The sequence below is a fragment of the Calidris pugnax genome, unplaced genomic scaffold, assembly GCF_001431845.1.
Source record: "Calidris pugnax isolate Ruff unplaced genomic scaffold, ASM143184v1 scaffold181, whole genome shotgun sequence".
Classification (NCBI taxonomy): Eukaryota; Metazoa; Chordata; class Aves; order Charadriiformes; family Scolopacidae; genus Calidris; species Calidris pugnax.
Window position 1 is genome coordinate 577577 of NW_015090976.1, and position 19524 is coordinate 597100.

The window sequence follows — 19524 nt, forward strand, 5'->3', positions numbered from 1 at the left end:
CAGTCAATGGCTTGATGTCCAAGTGGCAACCAGTGACTAGTGCTGTTCCTCAGGGGTCAATATTGGGACCAGTGCTGTTTAATATCTTGGTGATATGGACAGTGGGACTGAGTGCACCCTCAGCAAGTTTGCTGACGACACAACGCTGTGTGGTGTGGTGGACACGCTGGAGGGAAGGGATGCCATCCAGAGGGACCTGGACTGGCTTGAGAGGTGGGCCCATGCGAACCTTGTGAAGTTCGATGAGGCCAAATGCAGGGTCCTGCACCTGGGTCAGGGCAATCCCAGGCACAAATCCAGGCTGGGCAGAGATGGATTGAGAGCAGCCCTGAGGAGAAGGACTTGGGATGTTGGTTGATGAGAAGCTCAACGTGAGCCAGCAATGTGCACTCACAGCCCACAAAGCCAACCCCATCTTGGGCCGCATCAAAAGAAATGTGGCCAGCAGGGTGAGGGAGGTGATTCTGCCCCTCTGCTCTGCTCTGGTGAGACCCCACCTGGAGCTCTGTGTCCAGATCTGGGGCCCCGAGCATAAGAAGAACATGCACCTGTTATAGAGAGTCCAGCAGAGGGCCATGAAGATGCTCAGAGGCTGGAGCACCTCTGCTGTGAAAACAGGCTGAGAGAGCTGGGGTTGTTTATCCTGGAGAAGAGAAGGCTCCAGGGAGACTTTAGAGCAGCCATTCAATGTCTGAAGGGGCTACAGGAAAGGTGGGAGGGACTTTTTAGGGGGGAGTGTAGGGATAGGATGAGGCGTAATGGTTTTAAAGTGAAAGTGGGTATATTTAGATTAGATATTAGGAAGAAATTTTTTATTGTGAGGGTGGTGAGACACTGGAACAGGTTGTGCAGAAAAGTTGTGGCTGCCCCATCCCTTATCTTGGTGATATGGACAGTGGGACTGAGTGCACCCTCAGCAAGTTTGCTGACGACACAACGCTGTGTGGTGTGGTGGACACGCTGGAGGGAAGGGATGCCATCCAGAGGGACCTGGACTGGCTTGAGAGGTGGGCCCATGCGAACCTTGTGAAGTTCGATGAGGCCAAATGCAGGGTCCTGCACCTGGGTCAGGGCAATCCCAGGCACAAATCCAGGCTGGGCAGAGATGGATTGAGAGCAGCCCTGAGGAGAAGGACTTGGGATGTTGGTTGATGAGAAGCTCAACGTGAGCCAGCAATGTGCACTCACAGCCCACAAAGCCAACCCCATCTTGGGCCGCATCAAAAGAAATGTGGCCAGCAGGGTGAGGGAGGTGATTCTGCCCCTCTGCTCTGCTCTGGTGAGACCCCACCTGGAGCTCTGTGTCCAGATCTGGGGCCCCGAGCATAAGAAGAACATGCACCTGTTATAGAGAGTCCAGCAGAGGGCCATGAAGATGCTCAGAGGCTGGAGCACCTCTGCTGTGAAAACAGGCTGAGAGAGCTGGGGTTGTTTATCCTGGAGAAGAGAAGGCTCCAGGGAGACTTTAGAGCAGCCATTCAATGTCTGAAGGGGCTACAGGAAAGGTGGGAGGGACTTTTTAGGGGGGAGTGTAGGGATAGGATGAGGCGTAATGGTTTTAAAGTGAAAGTGGGTATATTTAGATTAGATATTAGGAAGAAATTTTTTACTGTGAGGGTGGTGAGACACTGGAACAGGTTGTGCAGAAAAGTTGTGGATGCCCCATCCCTGGAGGGGTTCAAGGTGCAATGTGGTCTATTGGAAGGTATCCCTGCCCATGGGGGATGCTAGATGATCTTTAAGGTTAGAACTAGATGATTTTTAAGGTCCCTTCCAACCCAAACCATTCTCTTATTCTGTAATTTGCAGCATCAGTCTAATATTTTCATTCTTGAAATCTGAGCTTTCTAACCACAAAAGAATTGGAGATCTGTCTGTTAAATTAGTAAAGCTTCAGAACTACAACTTGAGACTTGAAATAAAATAAAATTAGCTTAAAAATAAGATTTCATGTTATATGGAGAAAAGGTTTTGTGCATATGTAATATGGCAGTCACTGGGGGGTAATGTTCATCTTACTTTTTACAAACCTGGTCACAGTTTTATGCTGTTCAGTCTGAAAAATGGGGCTGGACTGTTATGTCTGTGATGCAATTTATTTTGTGTGGAATGGTTGCAAGTAGTATGTAATTTTGCCTTTCATTTTCTAACTGCAATACACTGCTAGCTGGAAAAAACAGGATTTTGGTTAAAGCACCAGAAGAGATATTGATTTGCTCAATTAATTTTGGTCAGCTTCCCAAGGAACATTCTGTGTATACTCAAAATAAATTGTGACTGCAGAAGTTTTTTGATCACGCATCACTTTTTCCTTCAATGAAAGCCCATTTTGAATAATTCCAGTCTGCTCCCAAAATGAAGACAACACTATGACAGCAAATAGCGGTCTTTTATTTATATATAAAAAAATATTTTTTTAAAGAACGAAACTCTCTTTTCTTGTCTGCATTGGTGAAACACATGGTACTACCTAAAACAAGTAACAGAAATACTTCTTGCATCATATTTTTAAGTCATGACAGTGTGTGCTCTATTGTGATTTAAGAGTCCTGTGAAGAACTCTTTAGTATTACTATGCCATACTAACAAAGGAGAAAAAAAACACAACAAAATACACATTTGTACACAGAGCCCCCAAACTTCTCTTTGTACATCAGTGAGCTGTGTAATGCAAGTGGGTTTTTTTCACGTGTGAGCCAGTTTTCAGTAGGAATATATGGGCTTGCTATTATAAAGTCCTTTCAGTGCAGGCAACGTATAGGGAAGTATTTTAATTCTGTTTATCTCCAATAAGCAGAGAGGGAGGTTCATAAATCTTTACGTATCTTGTATTTTGATTTAAGGTCAGATCTCCTGGTTCGGCTATGAAAGTCCTCGTAGTTTCTGGGACTACATTCGAGTAGCTTGTCGCAAAGTCTCTCACAATTGCATCTGCAGTATTGAGAACATGGAGAATGTCGGTTCTTCTAGAGCTAAGGTAGGGAAGAGAAAGGTCAAATTGACTTTTTTTTATTACATTGTTTTGTGTAAAAATATAGCTGACATTTCTGTACCCAGAAGAAAGACGTATTACTAAGCTTGCCCCACAAAATTTTTCATTGTTTGAATTAATTATTTTTGCACATATCTAGTAAATATTTACTTTTTTAAAAAAAAACTTCTAAATCTGAATGTATTTCTTTTACAATTTATTTACTAGAATAAATCTCAAATTCTCTATTCAGTGAGCATGTTGTATTATAAAATGATTGCCTTCACACTTTCTAATGTACGTAACGTACATAATTTTTTGAAAATGCAGTATATTGAGAGAAATGAAGTTCGTGCAGGCATGCCTAACAAATACTGTTTTAAAATTGTAGAAATAATAGTATATAATTTATGCACTCATAGAAAAGGTGTGACTAGCTCTTGAGTTTGTTGGTGTGATTGCGCAGGAAGCCTTTAATAGATTTATTTACTAATAAAGCCCCATAGCTTTAAAGGATCCATATAGAAATGACGTCACGATTTCTGATTGTAGATATGATGGAAATGCTAAGAAAGTAACCATTTCATGTGTTTATGTCCGTATAAACTGAGTAAGAATAAGCTTTCAACTGACCTATCATTAAATCTTAATAACGCAACAACAAACATCTGCAAACCAACATTTAAAAAAAAAAAAATACTGTTGGATGGAGTTTGCAAGTTCTTTTTACTATATTAGAATGCTTTTCAGTAGTTTATATTCCTGTGTAAAGCAGCCTTGATTGATAGCTTAGAACCTTCTGACTTGAAAGTAACATGAAAGGATGCACAAATTAATCTTCTTAATCCTTTTTATTCTTAAATGAGCTGAAATCATTTGTTTGAACAAGTATCCAAACTGTGTCCGATGTCTATTCCAAAAATCCTGTAGTTCCAGATTTTTCTTATATTCTGGATTATTCACAGTTGGTGTCATTGGTCAGGTGCAAATAATTAGCTGTTATAGACAAAATCTTTGTAGATTTTTTTCAGGGGCACAACTGTGTGGCTAGTACAATTTAAATTACAGGTATTTATGCAACCACCGTTTTCTTCAATAAAAGATGATGCTTTGGTCAAGCAGCAACATGAATCTAGTAGATCTTTGAGCAGCCATTCTGATGATCCATGTAGTATTGCAGAACAGTTTATTTGCTATGTCTACCGTTGCCCCTTTCTTCTTTTGTTTTGACTCAGTTTTTGACTGAAGACTCAGTTTTGAATTTTATATAGTAAATATATCTGTAATCTGTGTGAAAACTTTAAAACACTTGAGATGCTAGGGCAAAATGTTATTGATTGGTTTTCCTATCCAGAGTATTACATGCTCTTCCTAGCTTTCAATGTACTGGAGTAGCAGACTGATAATTTATCATGCAGCTTTTCTTCTTGCTTATTTTGAGATCTGGAAGTTCAGATAATTTGGAGAACTTATTTCCAAATACTTTCTGGAGAAACTCATGTTCTGTAATCTGATGATTGTGTTGCTTATATTCAAGATTTATTTCAAAGGTATTTCTGAATGCCAACATTTTAATAGATATGAATATTTAAATTCAGTAGATAATAAGATGCAAAGCTGTTTTCTGAAATGCTCTTTTAAATAAATTAAAGTTTTCTTTTACTTGGTGGAAAACTCCATGCCAAGTAATAAATGCCTAATTTGTGTCATGAGTGTGGAGAGCGGTGGTGAATTTTTAAAGGTCCATGTGGGAATATTTTTGGCTGTCTGTATGTGAGAAGGTTGGAGGCATGTCTACATAAACACCGGTGGTATCCATCAGTTGTACTGGTGGTCCACGTGGGGGTCTGCTTGAGGCCGGAGGCTGTCAGTAAGGGTTTGCCTGGGCTGGTTAGCCCTGCTTTGTTAGTTATTAGCTAAGCAGCAGCAGCAGGGTGGGACTGTTTTGCTTATGTTCTGAATAACAGCAACATAAAGGCAGCTCTCCAGATAAACATCCTTTTAATTTTAGTTCACTCTGTGTTAAAGTTTTTGCTGTGTTGGTATTTATAAAAGCAATTATTTTTGTTGTTGTTGTTCTTTAGCATCTGCCTATCTTATTATAAGTTTAGTTTGAGCTAGGTCTATATAAATTAAAAGTGGAATTATAATCTACTACAGATTATTTTGGTAGAGTGTCTGTAGTGATATTCAGCTAGATGTCAATGAGCACCAAATATATTTAGCAGAAAGTCGTTACTACTTACATAACTATTTGTAAGTTTATGGGGGTTACAAAAAATGTTCCTCAATGGTGTTCTCAAGCTGACAGTCATAACTCTGCAGCCATTTGAAACATGTCTTTCTTGTCAGCTACAACCCTGTGCCCTAGACCTGTAAACACAGTGCAACGTATATTCCTAAAGGGAGTTTTTTAAGCTATTGCTATTGTTTATAGAACTGCTTGAAGTTTTGCATTTGGACTACAAGTTTGAGGCCTCTTAGATTTGATTTCATTCCTGTATGTTATGTGCACCTTCTATAATGATGTCCTATCCAAACATCTGCATATTATGCATTTATTATGCAAAGAATGATGTCCTTACAGAGGGGACATCTGCATATTATGCATTTATTATGCAAATTGCATAATAAAAATACGTCACTGAGTTGTAATTTTTTTTTTCATTGATCCCACAAACATTTTAATTGAACTCAGAGAATTTGGTTTTACTTAAATCACCTTGAGGGGATGTTACTGCTGCTTTAAAGTGGAGCAGATTGGATGATTCCAACACCTTTGTCTTTGAAATGAAAAGTGTTCTACCCTGATCTGCTACCACTTATGTGCATGAAATTTTCAAAAGGCTGGAGAAAACTTCCCCCCTCCCTTCAAATTTTGGAGAGCTCTATTTCACAGTAAAGTTTATTTGTAAGCATGTGTTTTCTGTTCTTATTATTACTACAATGAAGTACATCCTAGCAACAATTTCTGTTTAGAGATATTTCTGTTAATCGGTTCGTTTTAACCAGGTAAATCAACTGTATTCATTTTCAGGTGTAAAATTAAGTGCTTAATTCTATAATACTTAAATATTTGATGTCTGTTTCTTCTTGCAGGGTCGAGCCTGGATCAGAGTAGCACTTATGGAAAAGCATTTGTCTGAATATATTTCCACAGCTCTAAGAGACTTCAAAACAACCAGGTCTCTAAAACTTTTATTTTTGCAATATTATAGCAAGTGTTGCTTAAGTGAGGGACTTAGGTTTGAAAGTGAATGTTCCACTTGATTTGTATAGGAGGAGGTATCACTGGTAAGAGCTGTAACCTAGCAAAAGCTGTCTGGAGTTGGTATCGATGGGATTTCAGCATGGGTGAAGCTGCAAAATTGAAAATCCCTATGTGATTTTTAAAATCTAGAAATAAGTCTGGAATTCTTAAAAGGTCAATAGAGAAGAAAACCTCTCCAAAGAAGGAACTAATTCTGAAATTGTAGCATGATAAGGGTAGAGAAGTGTATTTTCTTTTCAAAATTAGGTATGGTTGACAGAAAACCCTAGAGACTCCATAAAAAATAACTTTTATTGGAACTTTTCTTGAAGAAGAAAGGAAAAGAATTCCCGGAAACTTTTGAGAAATACAGAATTAGTAATCAGGCATAGCTAGGATTCTTGGTGTAGTTTGAAAAATGTATAATAAATTTTTGTTGTACCTCCTAATGGTAAAAGGTGTTCTGGACCAGAATATGCTTTGTGATAAAAAAATACTCTGGAAGTTTTAGCCTGGTTCTAAATGATGTGATAGTTCTATGACACTTTATCCTGTAACAAGTGTGTTTTGTAGATTTATGATGAAGTCATCTAAATATGAGTGAGTCTGTAACACATTGTGGTACTTTATGTTAAACTCTAAAATTTTTAGACATACCGAGTGGACTATTTAAACAGGAAGAAGTTTCTCTGTAAGGACTTCTGTTTGTTTACTGTTTGTAATACTATTTGTCCACATATCTCCACATGTTTTGCCAATATTAAGGTGACTTTGAAACACACCTATGTCAATGTCCCATTTTATTGACGTTTCCAGACCTGTCGTCTTTATTTTATCCAGATTTGCTTGCATTTACAGTAGACAAGAAGCTCATAAAAGAAAGATTTCTGGAAAAGATTTGCTCATGGTGCCTCAAACTGAAAAGTCAGTTGGGTTTTTGAGGGGGACATGAGGAGGAAGAGGAGAGTCACAAACTGTGTAGTTAAGTAGTACATTCTTTGTGTCTGTTGGGTACTGCGGTTTGTTTCTAGTGGATAACAGTGGTATTATTTTATTAGCAGTTTCAGATTAATTTATTTGAAGATGTTAATGTCTCATGAGGGGTATAGCTTTTGGAAACAACCTCTCTTGCATTCCAAATATAGTACGCACAAAGTGTGTTTTGAAGTAATGTTTAAATACCTCTAATGGAAATAATAGTTACAGTTTCAGATCTTAGTAGTGTAGATTTCAAATCCACTAGCAATAATGGACACGTTCTCTTTTCCTGTGTGGGATTTTGGATACCTAGTAAGTGGCCTGAATTTTTTGGTGATGCTTTGCACCACTTATTTAGCACTTTAAATTATGTGTATATGTAATAACTATTTTCATAAACTCTAAATATCATATGCTACACATGTGTAAATGTAGAATATGAGATTTATCTATCAAACTGCCAGCTCTTTTTAAACTTTGGTGTTGTGTTTAGGTGCTGGATCTTAGGGCTAGTTCTTTAATGAAGCAGCGTGTCATTAGATGCAGTGTTATTAGTGCTGCATTTGCATACCACACTTGGAAGAGGCTTGGATTAAGCATGACGACAATTATTTTTCTAACAAATTGGTCAGCACAGACTCTGAAGTGGATGCGCTGTGAGATGTCAACTGCGTCACACTGAGAGAGTATTTGTGGGTTTGCCAAAAGGACTGTTGTTTTGGCTGAGTTACTGTAGCTGGTTTAAGGAACTGTCAGACTGACACAGCTGTGTCTCACTGCTACAAGTATGCCCTGTCTTTTTCGTGTCATTACTTCCTAGGTGCCATTTTACAAGATAAACTGAACACAGTACAGATTGTTACTTGGCAGTGATTTTTACAAATGCCAGTGAAATGGTTTGTAATCAGCTCGTGCTGGGAGCATTGCTGTTAGCTCACAAATAAGAGTAACTGTACTGAATCTGACTCTAAAGTCCATCTAGCTCAGTATTCTGTCTCAACCAGTGGCCAGTAGAGCCTCCTGGTGACCTTCCTGAAGTCAGAGGGTGGAGAGCTGAGTCTGTACATCATAGCCTTGGTGTTAGGACTGTCATCTCTGTCCTCCCAGAGGAAGTCTTCCAGATTTCTTGCTCCCACTGAGAACTTCCAAGGTCTTGGGCAACTTATTTCTTTACGGCAAACGGATGTCTGCTATGAAACTGCAAAAGTGGGACTTGTGACAGTGTGCATTGTAACACAGTTCAGTCTTTGGAGCTGAGCCCCAAACTGTGTCTTTTCTGGACGTTTGCCATGCAGCCAACTTGAGCTCTCACTGAGCCATCCCAGTGCTTTGGAGCAGTTCTTAGAACAGATGGAGCTTTCGGTAGGGCAGAGTTGCTGGTATTTGTCTGAAAGATAGGTTGGAATGGATGGATATGTGGACTGTGCATCCCAGTTTCTGGTAAGTGGCCTTTCAACCTTGCCTTTGGAATTGAACAGCTCTCGTTCCCCTCTTTCCACACGTAACACTCAGGGGAACTCTGGTGACCTTTTCGCCTCTGCTGCTGCCAAGACTCCTTTGACACAGAAATTAAAGTTTTGCGCCACTTTGCTAAACACACCAAATGTTTTTCTCAAGGCTGCACGTGGCCCTGGTGGGTCCTGTTCACCTGACCTGTGCTTGGAATGTTTCTTCTCTGGTAGCTGGGACGAGAAAATTAGAATAAACAGGAGAGAATGGGGAGGTGGTGAGGGAATACAGATTTTAAAATCATTGCTTTATTGGTCACTGTTCTCAAGCAACCTTCACAAGTCTGCATGTAGCAGGGTATGTGAAGTGTACTTTGAGATCAAGCCATGGAGTTCTAAAACTTTGGCCAGTAGGTATTTTACAATTAAAAATTGATGTTAAGAAAGCACCCCCTCAAATAATGAAAATTTTAAATCTTGGAATAACTGGACGCAGCATCCATCTTCCCAGTATCAATATTTTAAGAAAAAGTATGCTACCTGGAAAACAGCTGATTTGTTAAAATATTTTTTTTTAACGTAATCAACTACAAAGAATGAAGACTGAATGTTGAACTTTAAAAGAGCCTGCAAGTGCAATTGTGAGAGACAACGTTTTTTTTTCATACTATGGAATAATAACATTTTTTATGTATGTGACACAAATTCTTCCTTTCAGCAATAAAGTATAAGGTATCTTAATTTTCTTTGTATTTTGTCCATCCTGTTTTACTATTTCTTAATGCCAAATTGTAAATTCTTTTTGCTTCTGTCTAAATTTTTATGTTCTCAAAGACTGGTGTTTTACACTGTGCAGTCTATTGGTTTGCTTTGTTTGAAATGAAATATGAATGCCCCTGGGGTTCACATGAGAGATTTTTATTTAAACTGTATTTCTTCAGTTTTCTGTTAACTATTAAAACATTACAATTATTTGAGAGAAAATGGTATTAACTGAACTAATTTTTTTTCTGTTGAAGGAGATTTTATGAGGATGGAGCAATTGTTCTTGGCGAAGAAGCAAATATGCTTGCTGGTATGCTGCTGGGACTCAATGCAATTGATTTCAGGTATTATATTTGCATGCTTCATAACACAATGCTCAGGGAAAGTACTTACATATCAATGCATTATGGAAAACATTGTTAGATTCCCTTTGTTAGATTCAATCGGGGGCGGGGGGACAAGATGGGGAGGGGGAGAGAGAGAGATCTTGAATGGCTCTTCTAAATAAAGTTTGCCATAGTTTATATAGCTGCATGATGACACGGTCTTTCTTTCAGGTATCAAAATCCTGAAAGCAATCAGAAGTATAATTGCAGAAGGCATATCAAACCTATTAAGTGAAGCTTATAGACAATTGAACCTTTTAAAGTTATTTTTAAACTGTAAGGAAAACTGTGATTAAATGGATGGTTATGCCCTGGTACTCAACGACAGCGCTGTAACTGCGTATGTAGAAGGTATAGGTATCTTTAACTTTAGCACTTCTAGATTTTAAAAGCTTAAACGACAAATTACCACTTAATATTAATTTGTGTTATAATTAACTGCACCCAAACGGCAAAGTATCATCAGATTGCATGAATTTACCTTTCCAATCTCTAGGTAGGCTTTTGTGTGCCTTGTTATATGATTAATTCTGTGGTTTGGGGTGGTGAAAGTGCAAACACACCCTAGATAAAACATCTTGGTGATGTATGAACACCACCAAGGTATAAAGGCTGGAAAAAGATCACAGCTGGCTGGGGCAAGGCTCTATTAATGTGTCTGTCAGGGCCCCCTTAGCCCCATGCAGAGCCACTGGGGAAGGAGTTTGTTACACAGCAGAGGGAAAGGGAGAGTGATAATGCTGCAGTCTCCTGGCTGTACACAGTTAATATTTACCCTGCAGCAACATTAATGCTCATCATAAACCATTTTAGGAGATAAACTGGCAGAAAACACCACATAGTCTCCTTGGGTGCACTAATTGTTGCCAAAAGGCCTTGGGAGACTTACTCCTGCTTATGTACCCTCAGAGCAGAGTCAGATAAGTGCCAATGCCACTGTAAGGAGGGGAAGGGAAATGTCTAGTTGGGGGAAAAAAAAAAACCAAACAAACCCAAAACAGAGAGGGAGATGTTTAAAATGCAGGATAGCTTCTTTTGCCAGCATTTAGTCATTAGATTGGCTTCACTGCATCCTCAATGTAAGTTTTGGGGGGGACAGAAGTGTGCTGCAGAACAGTAAGAGGGGCAGCCTTCTGCACAGAGAATTCAAATCTTACCAGATTTTATTAGTTTAAGCTTTATAATATGCAAAATTAATGCAGAAGCAGTTTAGCAGTGTATTTGGAAGGACTGTAGCTATGCATCAATAAGAAGCATAGCAAGAGTAGGTCTGCAATATGTAAATCCTCCCATAAATAACCATCAATTGACTGTGTTTCTCTTGTATAAGCATCAGTGATACATACTACTGGTGTAAGAGCTTAGCTGTATGAGCGTACTTGTTCTTCCTTTGTCCTCTAATTTCTAATATAAACACATTTATAGGTGTCTGTTAATAATATTCAGAGTAATGTTTGGTTCTCGTTGGAGACATTTAAGGTTTTGCCAATGCAACTTTTAAGAGCCTAGAAATTTTCTGGCCAAAACAGGAATATAGTGCTACAGGAGCATTTTTATTGTGCCACATATAGTTCATGCTATTGTGGTTTGAGTAGCTGAGAAGCTGTAGCTATTCTTTGCATGTTATATTTGAGTGGATTTTTTTCCATTTGAGTCTCTAATAAATGTTTACTGGCTTATCTATATGGAAGTGTAAATAAGACTCTAGGCTGAATATCGGGGAACTGAGGTGAAAATAGAATCTAAATATTTTTCCCCTCTTGCAGCAATGTGGAATTGTGTATTTTGTTGTTTGCTTTTCTTTTCTTAGAAAAAAACCCTTCAGATTTACTTCTCAAATATCACTTAAGTGACTGCTTTGTCAAAAATGGCACTTTTCAATTAAGGTAGCAAAAGCTGTGTCTTAGTCAAATGTGGTTTTTGGATGACAGAGGTAGGAGGAGTGGGGAATATGAGCCTTGTAGAGGCAAGGCTTTAATTTTGTTGCTTCTATGATAATTAAACACGATTCAAATACAGTCTTTTATATATCATACAAAAGGAATACAATGTAGATCAGAGCTTTATAAAGCTACAACCATTTAAGAACATTTTTTGAAAGTTAGTTTCATTAGTGTTCCTCATCTTCCTGCAGCCCAACACCAGAACGTGTCTGAAAGGAGAAAGACTCTGAAGTATTTTTGAGAACTGATTTTTGACTTAAAGTTTGTAGGATGGTTACATAAGCACTCCACAAAAACTGTAAATGAGCTTAAATACTGAAGATTCCAAGTTCATCCATAGCTTTTCTGTTGCTCTTGCTTCAGCTGACTTTCCTTTTCTTGTTATTCCCTTGCAATCCATCTGTATTCTCAGAATAAAAGTGACTATTTAAAAATTTGGGGTTCTACCACTTGCCCTAATATATTCCCTGATTATGTGAAATTCCTGTTTGTTCTGCTTTTCATTATCCTATAATATGCTGAGTGAATCTCATTTAATATTAAACAGTCTAGCTCAGCTGAGTAAGATTTCACTGTATAATACTTTATTTCAGTGTTTAGGCCTTTCTTATTAACAAAAAATTAAGAAAAATCAAATTTCACATTGGTAAAACTCATCCGTTACTGTCATTTAATTTTCTTGTTATAATCTTATTATTGTTTTTCTGTTTTACAGTTTTTGTCTGAAGGGTGAGGGATTGGATGGCAGCTTTCCAGCTGTCATAGATTATACACCGTACTTGAAGTTCACCCAAAGGTACTCTATCTTTACACTACTGTTTTTCTTTTATTTCATGGGCAAAATTTTACTTCATACTGGGCCTCTTGCTTTTCATTTCATATTCAAAATAATCTCCATATCTAAACACAAACCAGTACACTCAGCTACTTTGCTCTTTCAGGCTGGTGGAATTACTACATGACTCATCAGAATGAGTCATGCTAACTTTGTTTACTTGGATTAGAATCACAGTTCAGCAGTAAACAATTTTTTTATTTCCTTTGAAGATCACCAGACCAAGTTGTCCTTTCTCTCAGGCCTTTTCTGTGTGGCCATGAATTTAAAAGTAGTTATTTTGTAAATAAAAATTATCTATGCCCTGGTAAATGGTAAGATGCGACAGCTGAGCAGTATGCAGTGTGAGCAGTTAGCACACAGTAGGAAATCATGGCCAGTTGCGTATATAGTTTGACCTTCCAGCTACATTTTGGTCTTCTTATCAGCCATATGATTAATAATAAAAAGAATGATCGCTGTCAAATGGATCAGATCGCAATTTGGAATCTCCAAAAAGCATGGAAATTAATGGCATGTGTTCTATTGTTAGGTTTGCCAAAATGAAGAAAGCAGTTGAAAGTTAGGAGTAGTCTTGAAGATGTACAACCTAACAGGAAAGATCCTAGTTACTCTCTTGAAGTTCTTATTAGCTTACATGTTAATGGCAAATTGCATAGTTCAGTTAAAGGATAATTTGCATTAAGGCAGGATGTTGGAGGAATCACTATTTAAAAAAAACTAGGAAATGCTGTTAACGTAATGGAAAGCATAGCTGTAAGGGAAAAGGGTATTGAGATAAATTAAAATTCTTGTCTTTGAGATAGACTATAGAATCATAGAATGGTTGGAGTTGGAAGAGACCTTAAAGATCATCTGGTTCTGGCCCCCCCTGCCCTGGGCAGGGACACCTCCCACCAGACCCGGTTGCTCCAAGCCCCATCCAGCCTGGCCTTGAACCCCTCCAGGGATGGGGCAGCCACAGCTTCTCTGGGCAACCTGGGCCAGGCTCTCACCACCCTCACAGTAAGGACTTTATTCCTAATATCTAATCTTAATCTCCCCTCTTTCAGTTTAAAACCATTACCCCTCATCCTATCGCTTCACTCCCTGATGAAGAGCCCCTCCCCATCTCTCCTGTAGCCCCCTTTAGGTCTGAATTCTTTGGCATACGTTGATTCTGGATGATACAGAGGTAATTTAACAATAAATCTGCATACTATGTAGGGAGATACTTATGTTCTGTGAAATAGCAGGCACGGGGTCTTCGCTATAACCATAATGATACATTCTTAAGTTTATCATGAATTAATATAATGAGAATTGCATTTTTATTTTTCTGCATTTTTAGAACCAAATACAATTTATTTTCAAATACTACTCTTTGCCCTGAATTTGTGAAGGAAAGATTAAGTCACCATTTCCTCAAACAGCATATTGTAATAAATTAGCCCTTTGAATTCCAGAAGAGTATCCCATATGTAGTTGTCTGACTTACCTACTTACCTTACCCTGACTTACCTTACCTGGCAACTTGACTAACATCACAAGTAAATCTTTCTTTGCTCATTCTTTAGCTGGCTATACAAGTAAAAGCTTGAAATATAACTTGTATTTGGTGGGCTATCATATCCCAACTTTTTGATTCTTTTTGGCTTACAGAGCTTTAGATACGTTTAAGAACTGTAGTGTTTTAGTTTCAGGGGAATTCCATTTTAACAAACACTTGGCTAATAAATATGATCCTTCAGTTCTGACAGCATCAGCAGTGATGAAGAAGAGCTAAGAACGCTGGGCAGCAGTGGCAGTGAAGGCAGCACTCCAGAGAACATTGGTCCTCCTTTCATCACGGATGAAAACAGTTGGTACAACAAATGCAAGAGGGTAGAACAGAAGTACCGGCTTGCATTGGAACAGAAGGTAAATTATTAGGTTTTGGGGGGGTGGGGGATGGAGCCAAAGCCTGTCACCAGCCAACTAGTGACATATCCATTTAAGTAAAGGCAGAAAAATATATTAAAATTATTTAACTTCATGTAAATGGTCTTAAATGTTATGATTCTCAAAGCATCTAAGTATCTTTGCTCATTGATTTGAGGGAAAAGAGGTTTGGGGAGAGGGGGAAGAGAATAATAATAATAATAATAATAATTTAGAGATTGGATTTCACAATATCTAAATGGAGAAATTTGGGCTCCTTTTTCCAATCTCAGAGTTACAGGCAGTGTATCTCTTAGACTGTTAGGTTGTGAGCTTGAAGTGAATGTGACTTTCCCCTTCCTTAGAGGCCATAGAATTTTACTGATGGAGGTAGACTGCCAGTTGAAGGCTTTTATAATGACAGTGATCTTATGTTTAACATTTAGTCTTACAGTAAACAAAAATGATCAGCAAAGTAATAATCTAGGAATGAAAAGCAGAACTATCTTCTTGGTGATACTGAGATGGGTTCTTATAAATTGACAGTTTTAAGACCTGCTTCAAGTTAGAATGGGAAAGAGGGGGGGGAAAAGTGTGTTTGTACTTGATTTTAATAACATAGGTGGCATATCAAATGTTATTATAGAAGCCAAAGGTAGGTACTTCCTCTTCAATCCAAAATACTGTATGTCCGAACTTCTTAGTATTTTAGTATATTTAAAAGCAAAGTGCTAGTCAGTTTTTTATAACAGCATATTACAGCTACAGAGACAACAATGTCTAAGAATGGTTGTTGGCATGGTTTTTGGCCTGAGACAACGAGCATTCTCCCAGATTATTGCAGCTCATAGAATGATAGAATTGTCTGGGTTCCAAAATACTGTATGTCCAAACTTCTTAGTATTTTAGTATTTCTAAAAGCAAAGTGCTAGTCAGTTTTTTATAACAGCACATTACAGCTACAGAGACAACAATGTCTAAGAATGGTTGTTGGTATGGTTTTTGGCCTGAGACAATGAGCATTCTCCCAGATTATTGCAGCTCATAGAATCATAGAATTGTCTGGGTTGGAAGCGACCTTTAAGATCATCTAGTCCAACCGTCAACCTAACACTGACAAAAACCATCACTAAACCATGTCTCTAAGCACTATGTCTACCTGTTTTATACCATCTCACCACCCCACCAGGGATGGTGACTCCACCACTTCCCTGGGCAGCCTATTCCACTGCTTAATAACCCTTGCAGTGTAAAAAATTTTTCCTAATATCCAATCTGAACCTCCCCAGCACCAACTTGAGGCCATTTCCTCTTGTCCCATTCCTGTTCCTTGGGAGAAGAGACCGACTCCCCCTGGCTACACCCTCCTTTCAGGGAGTTGGAGAGAGCCAGAAGGTCTCCCCTCAGCCTCCTTTTCTCCAGGCTGAACACCCCCAGCTCCCTCAGCTTCTCTGTGGCAACAAAGGGTACGGACTCCGCCAAGTGGTGAAGCGAAAACGTTTAATGTTTCATTTTTACAGCATATATAGTTTCTCTCTTTTGATCACACACTGTGCTCTCTACACAGATAGGTTGTGGGGCCTGTCCACGCACCGTTAGGAGCAATACAATTGGTTACAAATAAGTGTTCACGCGCCTATGTTATCCAAACATTATTATCTGTTATTTCCCTCGCTGGATTTCATACCACACAAATAATGCCATATAAAGACATTGTTTTACTGTTCCCAAGGCTTCCTTCCCCTCACTGCAAGAACACCTGCCCAGCTCTCACTCAGCAGCGCAGCTCCACACTTCCTCAGTCCCCACACCTCTCCTCATAAGGCTTATTCTCCAGACCCCTCACCAGCTTTGTTAGAGCTCCTTTTCTGACTATTTCTCTCCTTCCATTTTTGGAACCTTTATCATGGCAGTAAGTTGCAGCAACAATCAAGTTGCACACAGTGCAGTAGGTACCAGTTAATCAAAGGCAGTGTTTCCTTTCAGACAAAGGGGCTGTCTGACCTTCTGTGTGTTGGCAAACTGGAGGTTTGTGACAAGAAGACAAAGCTGAAAATAATGTATTTTTAGCAACTGATATACAGAGTCCGACAGATACTTTTTTTTTTTCTCTATTGTCATTCACTTTGCGCAAACAATTATAAATTCCTTTTGTGCCTCCTAAGTAAGTATGCACAGTCACTAATAGCACAGGTGAAAGAACTCTACCAGGGTCACAGTATGACAAGTGATTGGATTTCAGCTAAGATAAAGGTATTCATATCTTCTGAGTTGTTTAGATAATAGGATAGGGTCAGGTATTATTTTAGCAAGGTAAATCCTAGCGTTGCTTTTTTGGATTAATAGTGCTATGCTGGTTTAGACCTAGAATCCTTGGTTATCCTACTGTCTTATCTTGGATACTTGCCTAAAGTAGATGTGAAAGGAAGAATAAAAACAAAGCAAACACGTATGCACTGTTTCCTCTAATGCTTTCTTGGCCAACACATACCAGCTCAAGGACTTCTTTGAGGACTTTGTCTCTTTAGTAACCTGTGATGGATCTCTCTTCCAAATACTTGTCAAATATCCCCTTGACCCCATGTAAATTTTTAGCATCCAAATAATTTTTTTGGCAAAGCATATCTGCCCATCTGTTGTGTGAAAAGCCACCTCCTTTTCTGTCTTTTGAATCTGACTCCTACCAGCTTCGTTTTGTGGTGCCTAGCTCTTGTATTTTAAAAAAATGATGAGCAGTTGCTTCCTTCCTGCCTTCTCCAGGCCACTCTGGAAATATGATGAGCGTATCTTTTCCAAGTTGTCTCTTGTCCAGATTAATGAGTCACAGTTTGTTACCTGTGTGGAAGTTATCTCTTCCCCATTTTTGAATGGTGTAAACTCTTCACTGTTGTGAAGTCCTAAATTCTTTGTATGCTGTTTATACTGAAGTTTTATGTGCTTTCACTGGTGGGATGATGCATCTCCATGTCATTATAGGCAGAGGTATTTACTGTTCATAGTATTATCTTTCTGACACTGATGCTTCGTATCTAAAATATTTTTGTAAAATGTTTGTTTGATGTTTCTGGGAGGAAAGAAATTTGTATAAGCCCTAATGCATTGTTTAGTACTTTCAAAGCACTACTTTGAGCTCCAAGGAGCACCTTATCAGTCAAGGTAACTAACTTTTGATGGGGCAGAACTAGGCATACTGAAAAGCTCTCAAGATTCCTTGGAACTTGAACCAAGACTAAGATAAATTCCTATGAAATACAAATATATCCAGTGGAAAGATCTGTATGTAATCATAGAATCACAGAATAGTCTGGTCAGATGGCACCTCTGGAGATCTGCCCAACAGATGGGCAGTCCAACTCCCCCGCTCAAAAATAGGTAGACTAGAGCAGTTGCTTGGGGCCTTGTTCAGTCAGGCTGTGAGTAGCTTAAGGATGCAGAAGACTCAGACTGTCTGGACAACCTGTTCTAGTGTCCATTCAAAAATAAGTAAGACATTTTTATACTGGTGGGTTGACCTTGGCTGGACGCCAGGTGTCCACCAAGCCATCCTATCACTCTCCTCCCTTTTACTTAACAGAACTATGCCTCTTTAATTTAATTTTTTTTTTTTAAGTGGGTGTTGTCTGAAATAAAAGCTCTTGAAACCAGAAGCAGTTTAGAGAGGAGATACGGCTTTATTTGACATTGGGTGCTAGGTGGAAATCCACAAATCTAGCACACCTTACTGGGGACATTCACCCATTATTTATACATAAATGATTCTGATAATTCCGCCTACCTAATAAATAACTCCATTTAGCTTAACACATTCATTAAGATGACCGAATAGCCCTTTTGCACGTGCTTATTAAATTTTGCAGCATTGGCAAAACACTTCTGCGCAGGCCTGAGTTCCTCAGTGGTCATTTGGGCAAGGATACCTTGCCTCACATTATCCTTTTAAGGTATTGAGTCATCTCAGGACAGTAAAAGTTTACAGTAAGTTTGCCAACTTCTTGAGGATTCTAAGGATGTTCCTGGAAGTGGCCACAGCTCTGTTATATAGTATAGGAGTATAGGAGTACTCTGAAATATGAGAGAACCTTGAAGTAGTTAACTCCTTCTTGTTGTCCCATCCTATCAGCTCGACTATTTTCTCACACAGTAAGAAGTTCAGTAATTAACTATTTTCTCACACAGTGAGAAGGTTAGTAGGAAGCAAACATTTTAGTAGCACATTGTTGTAACTAAAGCAGAGGTCTGTCTTTGGTGACATGGCACCTATGAAAGAGTTACACGTTTTTCCACAGGCTTCAAAGAATGCAAAGTTTTATACACTATAGACTTATTCTATACGGCTTTAGCTAAGAGTGAATAAGAAGTTATGGCATCTGACATGTTGAGACTCTGGAGAAAAAGAAATATCTCCTTAGTATTGTAACCAGATGTGTAATTTGTTAACATACTTTGTGACCAGCCTGCTGTCACAGCTGCTGTTAGATACTCAGTGTGGATTTTTGTAAATGACCAAATAGCTGGAGTGTAATTAGGACTGCCCCATGTGTTTTATAGTATCAGCTGGAAAAGCAATTACATAAATGTACATGCACATTCCAGCTGCACAGATCCAATGTTACTAAAAGAAGTTACCTTCACCAGTTGTCCAACCTTATGCTTTACTGGAGACGAATATTTATTTCAATAGCTTTCTTCTTTGCCATGTGATGTGGTATTGCAGTTTTCAAAGAAACTTAAAAATATTGTTGGATATTTTTTTATAATTCTGGATCACTTTCATTAACAATACAGATCCATATAGACTCATTCTACTCTTGTCCTTCTTAGACATTTTCTAACATCCTGCATCTGTCAAGTTGTAGAGTTCAGATCTTTTTCTTATTCTGGTGACTGTTACATGTTGTTTTCAAAAAATGAATGAGTGATTCCCGGTGGTAGCATTCCTGTCCAGTTGTTTCATCCATTGTTCTATACCGCCACAGGAATATAAATAAGTACATAATTTTCTTGGTACCTATTAGGAAGCATAATACTAATCTTAAATCAATTTACCAG

The 19524-nt window shown here is 38.6% G+C and overlaps 1 protein-coding gene across 2 annotated transcripts in view; it reads left to right on the top strand.

Moving 5' to 3' along the window:
- The window catches only part of RUNDC3B (RUN domain containing 3B), a 62659-nt gene that overhangs the window by 14837 nt on the left and 28298 nt on the right, over positions 1-19524 (top strand). For both annotated transcript variants that reach the window (XR_001413255.1, XM_014952955.1), the window contains exons 3-7: positions 2844-2977; positions 6071-6156; positions 9667-9756; positions 12457-12537; positions 14307-14475. Coding sequence is in view for 1 of the 2 variants with exons in the window: in XM_014952955.1 (XP_014808441.1) it covers positions 2844-2977; positions 6071-6156; positions 9667-9756; positions 12457-12537; positions 14307-14475 (560 nt within the window). In the remaining variant the exon portion in view is untranslated. The remainder of the gene's footprint in view (positions 1-2843; positions 2978-6070; positions 6157-9666; positions 9757-12456; positions 12538-14306; positions 14476-19524) is intronic.